The sequence below is a fragment of the Melopsittacus undulatus genome, chromosome 4 (genome assembly GCF_012275295.1).
Source record: "Melopsittacus undulatus isolate bMelUnd1 chromosome 4, bMelUnd1.mat.Z, whole genome shotgun sequence".
NCBI lineage: Eukaryota > Metazoa > Chordata > Aves > Psittaciformes > Psittaculidae > Melopsittacus > Melopsittacus undulatus.
Window position 1 is genome coordinate 76,231,625 of NC_047530.1, and position 14,306 is coordinate 76,245,930.

At 37.4% G+C, this 14,306-nt stretch overlaps 1 protein-coding gene across 1 annotated transcript in view; it reads right to left on the reverse strand.

The window, feature by feature from the left end:
* Window positions 1-1,427: 1,427 nt before the first annotated feature.
* ARHGAP15 (Rho GTPase activating protein 15) overlaps window positions 1,428-14,306 on the reverse strand; it is a 330,968-nt gene continuing 318,089 nt past the window's right edge. The window contains exon 14 of the mRNA XM_005153752.3: window positions 1,428-2,712. Coding sequence (XP_005153809.1) covers window positions 2,529-2,712 — 184 coding nt within the window. The 3' untranslated portion in view covers window positions 1,428-2,528. The remainder of the gene's footprint in view (window positions 2,713-14,306) is intronic.

Consider the following 14,306-nt stretch of genomic DNA (forward strand, 5'->3'; position numbering starts at 1 on the left):
AAATATTTTTTACTTTTTTTTTTCCCACTCTTACTGTCTTCCATCCAGCTGCTTTCTACCCTCAGGGGCTGATGGCAGGAGCTGTGGGGCTGGCTCTTTGACTGATGGTTGAGTCAGTAATTTTTCCCACTGAATTAATGTAGATATCAAAGAAGACAGGGAGAAGACTGTTCTCTTGGGGAAGGGAGCAGCTTGGCAGCAAAGCATGGATATTCCTTTCTGTTGTCAGGATGAGAAAAAGTAGGTATCTGCTATATAACCTAAACATATACACTCCTCTGGTGAGAGAAGCTTAAGTCCTTCCAAATCTGGCTATCCACATATCAGGCTTCTATCTTTAACAAAGCATTTAGTAGAGAAGTCAGCATATTCATACAGCATTTACATAAGGAACCCTTCAAAACCAAAGAAAGGCTTATGTGTCCAAAAGTTTGTTTCATTCCCACACCCACCCAACTCGCCAAACCAATTGATTTTAAGAAAGGTATGAGTTTTTTTCATAAGCCTTGTTTTCCTTATAAAAACAAAAAAAGAGGAGCCTCCATGCTCCAAAGAAAGCTCAAAAGATTAACTAATTAATTAAGAATCTTTTCTTCTGAGTGCAACAGGATCCAAGAAACAAGTGAACTTTTCATTTCCAGTAATAGCAGAAATTACTTTCAATAGCATGACCATGAGCGCCCATGGGACCATAATGTGAGAATGGTCTTCATTAAGGAATAGACTGGACTTCTGACTATCATTCTTCCAGTCACTTCCACAGGCTATAAACAGCGCCTCGTTTGTTGCTATTAAAAGAGACTAAAGACAACTATGCTGAAAAGCATTACTGTTTAAGTAGTCATGGCTTGACATTAGCACAAAAAATATTTTTTTGGAAATAAAGTGAATTTGGGTTCTTCAGAACATCATAGTTTTGTTCAGAAATCATTCTGTTGGATATTTGTGATATGGGGAGATTTTTTTTGGTATTGTGTTTTTAGTTTTAATTACTGGTCACTACCCCTCTGTTTAGTTTGACTTTTTCAGACATGTATGAGGTCAGAAAACATACTGGGGCCAACTATTATGTTTTCTTAGTGTTATTTTTTCCCTGTGTTAGCACCTGATGAAAGAGTCTGGTCTTAGTTAACAGTCAGGCCTCATTTTACATTTTACTTATTTTCCCATAAATGCCTGCATTGAGGAGCAACCTCTCATGAATAAGATGGTAGTTTGCAAAACGATACTAAGCAAAATCTGAAGTAATCCATGATCTACTGAGGTGATATTGAAGACATATCTCTCATGCACAGTAGACCTATGCATTAATCCTATGTTTTGGGGTCTTTAATTGCTTTAAATATTTGCTTCTAGATCTGTGTTTCACACATCTTATTTACATGGTTTATTTTTCATTTTCTGAACAAATCGATAACCAGACAGACTCTTTACCACACTGGATTAGTTTTATTTATTCTCTTTGAACTTGATTAAAAAGCTGTCAAACATAAGTCTACATTTTATCAGCAGAATACTCTTACAAAACAGGGTAGGAGATGCGTATAGCTGGAAACATACATTTCAAAATGAAACAATATTTGATATATTCTAGACAGTCACCCTTTTGTTTATCCATGACAACTGAAACTAACCATCAAATGCATAAATTGATTCAAGTCTAGCCAAGTAATCCTAAGGGCATATGAAAAGGCTTTTTTTTAAAGTTCTTTCTAGATGAATTTAATGTAGTTCACCAATAAAGCATCCTCAGGAGCACAATACAAATGCTACAGAACATGAGATAGCTGGGGAAAGCGGGCAGATGTACAGTGTGATGAAGAATCAAAATGGATGTTACATTAAAATGAGCAGTCATGCAACATCTTCATTTCATGTACAGCGTTTAAGTAAAAATGCCAAAGTTCCAATTCCATTTTTAATTATTTTTTTAGGCACTGTTATGCAAATAGTGACATTCTATCTTGTGGTTGTTGTTTTGTTGTTGTTTAGAAATATTAAATGTAATTTCTTTTTTAACTCGAGGTAGGCAACTTGATTACTTACCATGTCTTTAACTTTCAATATATATCAAAGAGGAACATAAATTATACTCAGATTAGGTACAAATGATCTGGTATTACTGTTTTAATTCATTGCTCTTAATATACATAGTTTAATCCATTTCCCACAGATCTCCTCAATTATTATTTGTCTTTCTGTGCCATTGCATATGTTGGTAAACAGCATTTTCTATGGTCTTTGGCCATATGCTGTATGCTCAGCTTGCAAAAAAAAAAAAATGACACTTGGAGTGCTAGCATAATGAAACTCTCAAAGGGTTAATGCAGAATACATATAGGCAAATGTTGACAATATTTTTTATTCCAATGTTTGAAAATTAAACACAAAATCATCATTAAGTTTTCACAAAATGAGGCATCTGTTACTTGAAAGAAAAAGAAATATTTCAGAAATATGTTTACAGAAATGTAAAAATATTAGACATCGAGACAGATGTGAATGCTTTCAATAACAGGCCCTGTCTGTCAGTCTTCCTCAGAGCCGAAGATCTTGTTGTACTCACTCAACATAAGTTCAACTATTTGATTTTGGTACAGCATGTGGACTGCCATGTTCCCTGTCTCCTTTTCAGGTCTAAGCAGTGTTGGTCCAAACACAATTCCTAAGCTTTGTGTTGACATAAGATTCACGGATTCCTTGGCTGCTATCCTGTTGACGAAAGGAAAGAATTGGTTAAAAAAAGGGGGATGTCAAAGGAGTCACTGTTGGAGTATACAGAGGCTCTTTTTTATTGATTCTCCTAACATGGATGGTTTTTTCAGTTATCAAAGAGAAAGAAAAAAGGAGGGAAGAGATAACTTCTGTCAACCTGACGGACAAGAAAATGAGAGTCAGCTGCAGTCAGCAACATGTGTGCAGGGTGGAGGTCTAGAGGCCCATTTCCAGTACTCTATCAGGGCATGGTTTGCTGATTTCTGGTAAGTGAGCATTAGTTAGTTTGTGTACTATAAGGCAATAATTTCTGATCTCATACATTTAGATACTGAAAATACGGATTGCTTTTTATGCTAAGGGAATTGAGCACTTTTGGTGTTAACAGTTTTGATGGCTCTAGGGTTTCTTTGCTTCTCTTGACATGGTCTCCAGCATTGAGTTAGGAAATCAAAATAAGTCCCTTAATATAGAGTTCATATGAAACACATTCCTTCTGATAATTTAAACCAAATAAAGTTAGTATGGTCTGAAATGGATTGTGAAATTTATATAACTAAAAACTTTTGCATGCTTTATCCTGGCACAGAATTTCTTGAAAGGCACTGAGACCACATACCTTAATGAGATGACTTAGAAAATAATGGTAAGGATTATAACCTTTGATATCCTTATTACAGACAAAATTACAAGAGGAGGACGATTATTATTAAAAGTTGATCTTATGCCTGTATTAAGACTTAATATTCTTGTGGGAATGGCATTAAGGATGGAGAATTCTGGTCTAAGAACAATATAGGTTTAATGGGTGGAGTTTAGGTAGGCAGTTTCACATAAATCTCTGCTGTGGTTAGTATGAACTAAGTAGAAATCCATTTCCCTCAGTCCAAGAATATCTAATATATCCTAGGTTGGAAAGACTAGTAAATGAAGATACATATTCTATAAATAAATTTCACAGCTCTACCAAGAAATATGAACTAAAGGTGACTTTAATATGTAAATGCTTGAATTTATGGATGCTTCCTTAACGTGTTAGCTTTAACTTAAATGTTCCAAATGGACTGTTGAATCCAAGTCACGATTTCTCCCTCCAACCACTGTCACTCATTTATCTTTTTAAAATCCAAACAACAATTTAAAAATCATTATAGCTCTTTGTTTTCCCATACCTGTTGCTGAATTTACAGCAAGCTACACTGTAAGTGAAAGAACTTAATGAGACATAATTGTTTCAGTCACTTAAGAAAAAGTTTCTTTCATGTTAGTGCAAGGGTTACACAACAAAGAACATTGTCTTGTAGATTTCTGCCAATCTTGTGTACTACATTCCTTCAACATCATCATTTTTGGGTTTTTTTTCCATTTATAAATAGGAAACATTAGTTAGTTCTGCCTCGCGTTTGTAACTATGGTGTCCATTGCAAAAAAAGCCACTCTCCATATGGCACTAATAAGCTTGACTCAACTATTAATTTCTTCAAATATAATGTCTTCATTATAAATGAAAAAACAAAAAACCTAAAATACCCCAGCTTTCCTCTGGGTAATATTAACATATCATCTCTTAGGAGTTTGGAAAGTCTCAAAAATTAGTAGTTTTGTTGGCAAATGGCTGTGTGTGCTTCTGATGGACACCACATTTGTCACGCATTATCGTTATAAAAAATGTTTGATACATTTTTTTACGGGGGTGACTAGGTGGTTTTACTTAATGCCACTTATGCGGAAGCACATCCATCAAGCTTGGGGCCTCCTTTTGAGAGAGACTTGACTTCTGTTGAGCTTGTTACAAGTATTTGCAAATGACATCAGCAGGGGTAGAAATGCTAGTTCACCAGGGGAAAAGAAAATATTTATCTTGCATAATTTTAGAGATCATCAGTTTAACATCAGTTATGGTTTCCCAATGAGGTGGTGTTTGTAATGGATAGCACTGATGAAGCTAGAGGAGGAACACCACTCAGGGAGAAGGTGGCAGTGGACTGTGGATAAAGATATGGTCCATGGTGAAGAACAGTGGTACCAGAGCTCAATTTACTGAAGGGGTAGTAAGATTGACTTCCTTTATAAAATTTGGAGCAAGATGCTGAGAGCCTCTGTTTGGTATGTGGACACAGAAAAATGGAAGATGGATGGCCAACTCCTCTGTTCCTGTTTGCCATCTTTCTGCATCAGAATTCCCTTTGTTTTACTTGGAGATGCCATTGTGCGCGCAAAGTCCTGTTTAAGTCCAACTATTGCCGTCACATGGTCTGCTGCTGCTCACCTCTCAGGAGGTGAATGTGTGGCGTGAAGGAAGGGAAGGTGTCCATGGTGTGTGTTGGTGATGGGGGGAACCAGCTATCTGTTGTGGTTCATCCTTTTAGAATGTGGCACTAAATACACCATGTATATTTGGGGCCTCTAAGCTTAACACTAGAATAATAATTCTTGTATTCAGAACATCTCTTATAAATATTTTATCTATTCATGCAGTTATACTTGTTTGATCACCATAATAACAAGAAAATATAAGCCAAACAAACTTGGAAACATGGAAAGTCAGTAGTTAAAAAATCTGTGGTAAAATACAGTTACTGGAGGGAAGGAATGAATGAAGTCAATCATCCTCAATAGTTTTAAGTTTAGGACCTTATGTCTTTTTAAACTACAAATATTTACCAGTGAAATTCTATAACTTTTTTTTTTCATCTGTCCACAAAAGAGAAAGTCAAAGCAAACCAAAACCATGTATGTCCAGTTAAAGCTATTATTGTAGCTACTAGGTGAAACTGAGTTGTTGAAATAGAAAATCCCTGTAAAATGGGCAAGTATCCTTTTTTTTGGCAAGAAAAAGAACAGGAAGAGTGATACACCATTTACAACATAAAAAGTGAAAGAAAATGCCAGAGCTACTTTTGTTCAAGGCCAAATGAAAGGAGCAATGATTGATCAATTTAAGATTATTTTAGAAACAATCTATAATCCAGTGCCACAGATGTTGGAACCATATCAAGAAATTGTTGGGCATTATGCTGTGCAAGATTTTTTTTTTTCCCCAAATAAGCATGCTTCAAGAATGACATCAGTCCTTTATATCTCAAGTCAGGAGATAAGCAGAAAGTACAGTTCTTATTAATAATAGTAATTAAATTAATGATGTATTAAAACAGAAGTGTATGATAGGAAAGCTCTGTGTCAGTGGCAGATACATAAGCAAAAATACTTGGAACTTATGCTTTGGCTGTTGCCAAGGCAACTGTAAGTTGGAAAGTGCGTAGGGCAACTCTGCAACTAAGAGGGTCATTGTATGGTGAGTTTGGCTCTCCAGTTCCATTAAACCTACTCTTTTCAAACTCTCTAAATAAAATTATTATTAATTTTGATGTTTGGAAAGCACATTGGATTATTACTTCAAAGACACTAGATGTTAGAAAATGTTCTTCATTCATTTTTACACCAAAATAATTGCTGAGGAGGGGAAAGCGTTCCAACATTGATTGATTCCTCAACATTTTAATATTCTTAGTGCACATAAAAAAACTAAAGAAGTCAGTATACTTAGGGAGGAAAGCCCTCATGAAAAGTGCACCATTTTATAGTGAGCTGGAATGTTTGAGTGTAGAGCTGTCCTCTGCTACCTGTGTTGAGAACTGCTCAGTCTTGCTTTCTTAGCCTTTCCCAGCCTATGAGGATTTAAGTTTGCTCAATGTCAGGGACATTCCTATTCTTTGAAGAACTGGTTTTAGCCATGCCTAGTACCCATTTTAAATTATACCTAAGGGTAATTTTTCACTAATACAACCATGTTACTCTTCCATGAACTGGTAACATAGACTATGACTAGAGGGCAACACGTTACAAAATTAGAGCATCAAAAGAGTAAGACCAAGTCACTTGCTAAAATATTATGGGCCAGAATGGCAGGTGTAGAAATCACCTCTGAATTAAGTAGAAGGCAGAGTGATAAAAGTAGGTTTTGATCTTATCAAAGTCCTGTTTATTAGCATTATGAGCAGTATTTGATTTAACTAGGGAAGCCATTGCCATGGGAGGCAGAAACCAGTATCTAAACAGAGGCCAAGAAAGATTGAAGATGCATGGGAATAGAGAAAACTGCCCAGAAAGGAGAGATAATTATGTATTTGTGACATCCGTCATCTTGGTATAACAGTAACCTCACAGAGTTAGCAAGCGACTCCTCTTTAAGTGGATTATTCCATGACAACCCATTTTGGTAGGTTTTGTACTTTTGCTGAACTGTGCTAGCAACCACTGTCACAGTCAGAGGTGCTCATTACCATGGACAAGGAGGTTGATTTGATGTGTAAGTTCCTATGAACTGCCTTAATGGATCAAAGTCTGCACATCCCATTGATTCACTTTACCAGTAATTATCCTCAAATTAGCTAATATCTGTTTCCTATATATGCACAGGCATATTCAAATGTAATGTTCTAGCTTAAGGACTCAGCCATGAGAATGTCTTGGCTGCCTTCAACTCACCTCAGCTATAAAGCTGTTAGCAGGCCTTTTCACTGCTCTGTTATGGGCCAGTTTTTATGCAGCAGCTTCCTAAATTTTGTTTTTGCAGAGCTCCCAGTCAATTTGAACATGTTAAAATTTGACTCATGATGAACATTTTCTAGCTCAACATTTTACGTTCCTCTCCTTCACAAATGCCGGTTCACAGGAGTTAAAAAATAACAGGTATTACATACTTTGCTTTAGTGACAAGACATTTGGGAAGAATTCATCCAACCTTGAAATAAAATCTATATTGAAAGCAATTCTACATCCATGCCAGTCAGACACATTGTGTGATCAGGAGAGGTGTCCCAGCGGAAAACTTGGTGTGATAGACAGGGTTGATTACTTGGACCTCCTGTCAGTTCTTAACTCGTTGACTATAGCTGAGACATTCAGTAGAACTTTGTTTTCTTTATTTGGAAGTAAAGTTAATATACTTACCTTAACTGTGCCAAATGTACTGGAAAATAACCTGATAATAAAATGTACCGTCCTGAGAAGTGATAATGTCTGTGTGCGTATAAGCACATTTTGGCAGGGCTTTTGCAGACAGCTTTTTCAGTGTTAAGAAGGAAGTACAAGTACAGAATGATGCACAGATAAGCTATCAGATTTCCCTCAATATATTTCCTTTCCATTTAAGGCCTTTTACACATACTTTCCTGAAATACAGCACATTACTGCAATGTCATTTTCTGCTGTAAATTTATTTCAGTTTAGCTGTGGGAATTGCTTGAAAGAGTCCAGCGCAGAGCCACAGAGATGATTAAGGGAGTGGAACACCTCCCTTATGAGGAGAGGCTGAGGGAGCTGGGTCTCGTTAGCTTGGAGAAGAGGAGATTGAGGGGTGACCTCATCAGTGTTTGCAAATATGTAAAGGATGGGTGTCAGGATGACGGAGCTAGGCTTTTTTCAGTGATATCCAGTGATAGGACAAGGGAAAATGGGTGTAAACTGGAGCATAGGAGGTTCTATGTTAACATCAGGAAGAACTTCTTTACTGTAAGAGTGACAGAGCACTGGAACAGGTTGCCCAGGGGGGTTGTGGAGTCTCCTACGTTGGAGATATTCAAGGCCCACCTGGACAAGTTCCTGTGTGATGTACTCTAGGTTATCCTGCTCTTGCAGGGGGTTTGCACTAGATGATCTTTCGAGATCCCTTCCAACCTGTGATTCTGTGATTCTGTGGTAGCTGTTCTCCTGGAAGAACTTAAGCAAGTTTTTTTGGTACTAAAAAGATAATTCAACTGTAGCTTTGAGAGTCCTCTTAAAACACAGAAAACAGTAGTTGTTCTTCTATAACAGGTCAAAGACCTGCAGATATCCATATATTCCAGCTGGATATACCACCTTAGGACAGACATCAATATATACCAGCCATGGAGGAAGAGAGCAGGTCCTGTATGCTACTTAACCTCGTCTTGAGATACTTATGAAAATAATCAGAGGTGGGCCCATGATACCATAAGCTCTATTTGTGTAAACCATTCAATTCATTGCACTGCAGTGTAGATAAATTCAAAATGTAGTAATAAATTTGAATTCTTGATATTTTATGAATGCAATCTAAACCTCATTATTATTTATGTGCTGGCTTAATGGATAATTTGCTCAGCTGCATTACAGTGGTATTCACCAGCTGATAAAGGTAAGCAAATGCATACATTATCAGTTGAATCTGCAGCCTGTTTATGAAATGTGTATACTATGTTGTGAGGGGGGGAGCTTTGTACATGGGTAGCTAATGCCCTGAGGTTTATGCTTATAGAGAAGGTTCAAAACATTATGATGTTGTCTATTTCAAAATGTGAATGTGATTTCTTCTGCAACAAATATACACAGTTCAGGAATCACAGTGGACTAACACAGTTTAGAACTACTTTCTCTTGCCAATATAAAATGTGAAGATATTTTTAATTCCTTATTGCTCCATAGGTTGAATTTGAAACAATAGCTATCCAAGACTGGTAATAGAGAAACCAGGTCATGGCATACGATACCTTACAAGAGGGGTCAGGAATAGTTCAGACATACTTAAGAGCTTGCTTTTGCTGAAAATAGCCTTCATGGCTCCTGGCCTACAGAAACTCCATAGGCTTCCTGTGCTCTGCAGCTGTGGGTTCATATTACAGCTCTTTGGGAAAAATCCTTTCTCTTCAGTTGCTCTTGGGACATAAGAATGAGCTCTTGATGCTGTCTTCTTCTGCAGACTAGCCTTTAAATCTGACCATTGGATGGCTATATATAGTACCTGGACAGCTGACAGGGATCTGGAGGATGGGCTTCCTCAGGGGATCCCCTGTGTATCTCACAGCATGAGCCGTTCCCTGGATGAACTGCCCTGGAGTCTAGCCCTAAACGAAAATAATAACTAAACTAACTCTGAACATCAGTTCACAGTTGGCTGAATAGACTCTGAGAAGCTGAAGAAAGGCATTTATTCTGGCTTAGCCTGGTTTAGTAAGAGAACAGCGTAAAGTAAAATCTTTTTTGCTATTGGGTGAGCTTTGCTGTCTGAATGATGTCCTTTCTGAAGAGTGTGAGTGCTCTTGCCTTTACATACACCATACATACTGCTTGTCTTGTACAGAAAGTCTTCATTTGTTGGGTGATTGAGGCCAAGATGTAAAAGCACATTTAGGTATCTAAAGGGACTCAGGCCTCTACAGGGCCTTTGCTCAGGAATGTGCTTTGGTGAAGTCCTGCTTGTTGTTATGCACAGTGTGCTCCTGCCTCTGCCCTCATCTGTGGCTATATGAAGAGAGCAGGGTAATGGGATACCTGCATCTTGTTCTTGGGATCACTGCTTTTTTTCTGGCCATCTCCTGTGTCAGAGAAGCTCCGAAGGAAGAGAATGCACACTGGGGTCCCAAACTGGCATGGACAGCAAGGGCAGGAGCTCATCTCCATGATGTGGTGGCTCAACTAAAGAGCCTGGTGTGGACAGGGGCTCAGGTTCTGCACCCCAAACCATATTGTATCGATGAAATGGATTCAAAATCTTTCCACAAAAACTTCCCTGTTACTGCAAAAAGTTCCAGGTCTCCTTGAAAAACTGATCCACCTATGTGCCCTGCTAAGTTCTTCCATTTACTGATGGCCAGCACTCTGTCCTTCCAGTTTGTCTTGGTTTTTTATTTTTTTTGTGTGTCAATGCAAATATAAGGCTGCAAGGAACAGGAGATCTGGCTAGCCCATGTTATCACAGTGAGCTGCTATTGTGCCTGAAGTGCACCTGTTTGGGGATGGCCACTAGGTAAGAGTCAACTGAAGGCCAAGAACTTCTTTATGGAGCATCTCAGACTCCTCTGGCTACAGCTCCATGCACAAGGCATTCATTTCTGCCTTCTCTGACAGTTCTATATCAGCATATATATCTCAAACAGCTAAAGGCTTTTCAAAATCCACGCTGCCACTGCAAGCACAAGCACAAGGGAGAGGATGGGAGAGAACAAAATCCCCCATGACAGATGTTAGGCAGATGCTAATGCGCTTCATAGAGGTATTTGGGTAGTAGAGTGATAAAGGTGGTGTGAGACTACATAGAGTAATATATATTCAGACAGAGATATAACACATAGGGGCCTTCACTGTATTTTTGGCTGGTATTTTGGCTAGTGGTGTAACTTTTGCTCTGACTGATTTTTTTGTTTGTTTTTAAAGTTCTATTTCTGTTTGGCATTTCTGTGTGTGTGTGGTTTGTTTTGGTTGTTTTTTTTGGGGGGGCATTTTTTGTTGGTTTTTTTTTTTTTTCCCTGTAGAACAGCTAGCTTATTGTAAAGACCAACGTGTTAGAAGCCCTGGATCTGTATGCATTTGTGGCTTGTGTGGCTCAGAAGGCAACAGATAGTTTTAAGTAAATAAAGCTTTAACTTTTTAAATTGCTTAAATACTTTTGTTTAAGAATGCCTGAAGCTAAATTTGCTAGTAACATTAAAAATAAAAAGCAGTTAGATAACAATCTCCTTAAATCAAGAATTGTAAATATAGAACTTTTATCATCAGCACAGCACATCCAAAAATGTCTTTGTAAAATAAATCAAATTATATGAGTTAATTGATTCCAGGCAACATCAGCAACTGCAGGTGGAAACTGAATAACAGGATGTTTATTAATGAGAGACTATTAATCAAAATTGACAATATCAATTTCTGTTTCTTTTATGTGAATTCTACTTACAAAATCCATAGATATACTTGCTGATTTTTTAAATAAAAATTTAAAAGTAATAAGAATACTAACACTTGGGATTTTAGCTTTAGATGTAGGGCTATTTGTTTAAACAGCAAAAAGATATCCTAAATCCAATTTGACAGGCAATGCCAAAGATGCCAGTGGTAATTAATTAGCACTTAATTTAGACCACAGAACAACAGGATATGGAATTGGTGCTCAGTGCCATTTCCCCTTAGGCTTCATCTCATGAGGGTCAGGAGTATGGCTGTTGCATTGAAGGTCAGTAAATAAATTGGAGGAACACATTGACACTGGACTTTTCATGATAGATATCCTTCACCCTTATTACTGCCTCTGGCTATCGCTGATGGGAAAAGGGCTGCAATTGTTCTGTGAAGAATGCTGTACACAGGCTTGATTTGAGCAAGGTAGTGTTTGAACTCATGCGTTGTACAGTACTGGAACTGGATGCTTTCTACAGGCAGGGAGCTGTCTCAACTTTGTATCTGGGCTGGAAATAAACTTATAACTGTAGCATAGAAAGATTGAAGAATTCTGACAGGCGAGAAAATTAACTTAAAAACAGTCCTTAAGTTTGCTAGATTTGTGAGCTTAGTTTTAGATTATGCATGATTAAAATCACTGGAAGATTTTAAAGTGAGGTTAGAAACTAGGTCAACAAGGGAAAAAACATATTTTCTTATTATCTTCTTGCTTTTTGCTAATATTTGGTATTCCTCCATAGAGCTAAAGGCTCTTAATAAAGTTGGATTAATCTTATTAGCAGCATTGTTTTCTGATGGGGACACCAGGGCTTTGACATTCTTAGTGATGGACAAACAAAAAAGTACATGGCAAAAAAAAAAAAGCCACCAGTTTCATTGGTAACACAGCTGATTTTTATCTTAGTGAAGGAAATTACCCTTAGACAGTACACTCAAAGCAGAGGGTATATGATAAGCATGCAGGTGACCCTATGATCCTTATTCACAGATGCACGTAAATTGCATTCTTTGGCTCAGGATTAATGGTAAGAAAAATAGGATGATGAGAGTCAATATTATAATATAATCCTTCTTCTCCCAGTAAACTGAGTGCATCTGCCAGCCACTGTTATAGTCTTCCTTTTGGTAATCTCTACCTGCCTCTCAAAAGAGCTGCTGAGGTGAAGGGGAGTCAGCACTGGCACTGAAACTCAGTGGTGTTACAGCTTTCTGAAATAGCTTCTTACAAACTATACCCCACTGTGTTTAAGTAGTCTAGTTCTACCATGGCCCACAGGATGATATACAATGAAAACTTCAGCAGTTGCAGCAGGGTGATTCTTACTGCACATCCTAGATATACTGCACTAGCACAGTTTTATACCCTTGGCCCCCAGAAGTGCTGTCTGCATTGCTATGTCAGGAAAACACTGAGTTTAACAGCAGTCTGTGCTCAGAAAATGTACTTTGGAAGCCCCAGGTCAGCAGTTATTTTAACTTTCACTTCATCACACCCTTTGCAGCATTTCTCTCGACAGTGAGTGAAATTTTGATTATTGTTAAAATCACTGAGAACTCTCAGTGACTGGGAGCAAGAATGGAGTCAGAATTTCATCTTATATAAGCTTAACTTTTCTCATTTTGGATGATATCTACTTTTACTAAGTGGAATTACTACTTTTGACTATGTTCAATCTGTAACCTCTTGCAGCTTTCAATTATAGCCCTTTTGTGCTACCATAATCCAGTTGACAGCAAATAACTTCAGCCCTGGATATGACAGGCTTACTTTCTGATTTAAAGCCAAAAAGTGGCAATTGGCTGGAATTTCAACATGGGGTACTGAACTATAGACAACCTGCTCAGAAATGCATCTTTGCTGGTGAAATCTAGAGTTTCTCATGAAAAACTTTGTTTCACTAACAACATGTAGTTTTTAGGTCCAGCATAATGAATAAATTGTCCAGTAATTGTAAATACACTTACAATGGAGACAAACAGTATTTTTTGATGTTGAAACTAGAGAATGAAGAATTCCACATGTCAGAGAACAAACTTTCACCAAAGTTTTCCTTTTCCGTGAGGTCCTATATCATAACTTCATAGAATCATTTAGGTTGAAAAAGACCTTTAAGGTCAAGTCCAGTCATTACAATTATTTCTTTTTTTTTTTTATTATGAAATCCTTTTTTAGCAATGGCCTATTAATTTTCCCCAGTATAAAAATCTCATTTCTATATTATCACCATCTTGTTTAAAATGAAAGTCATTTTGTAAAGGACTGTCTAACAGATATGATTTTATATAGGGTCTGACCTCAACTGGGATTCCTACTCTTTCAGGTTCAGTTCTGAACTCTCCACAAGCTACTTTTGCAATGTGTATGCACTGCATTTGTATCATATTTGAAAGATGCTTTAACATGCCTCCCAGCCTCACGATTGTTTCAGCCCTGATACTGAACATGAGAAGGTTGAATGTATCTCTTAAATGCACTAGTATGTGCCATGAGTCTTTGATTTCTTTAAACTTATTTACATTTTACTTGCCCTTGAGCAATGAATTTACTATGTCAGCATTGTCTTTTCTACTTACACTTTGTCTGTCTTGTCCACTTACCTTTAGCTTGATGTTTATTTTTTATGCACGTGTATAGTCCATTGCACTAAACGCATGAACTGCCTGAAGTGGAGGATTTTCCATATATTGTCTTTCTAAGATAAACCCTTTATAGTACTGCAAGTTCTGAAATATTTCTTAGCTTTGAACTAGTTTTGAATTTTCTCATTTTCTCCTTGTTAAGTCAAACACTCATTCACACATGTCCACTGGTCCCAGATGACTGTGGTCTAGCTGCCTTGGACACTTCATAAAAGTCTTTATTTTCTATACTGACAGTCCTATCTCTCCCAGGAGTT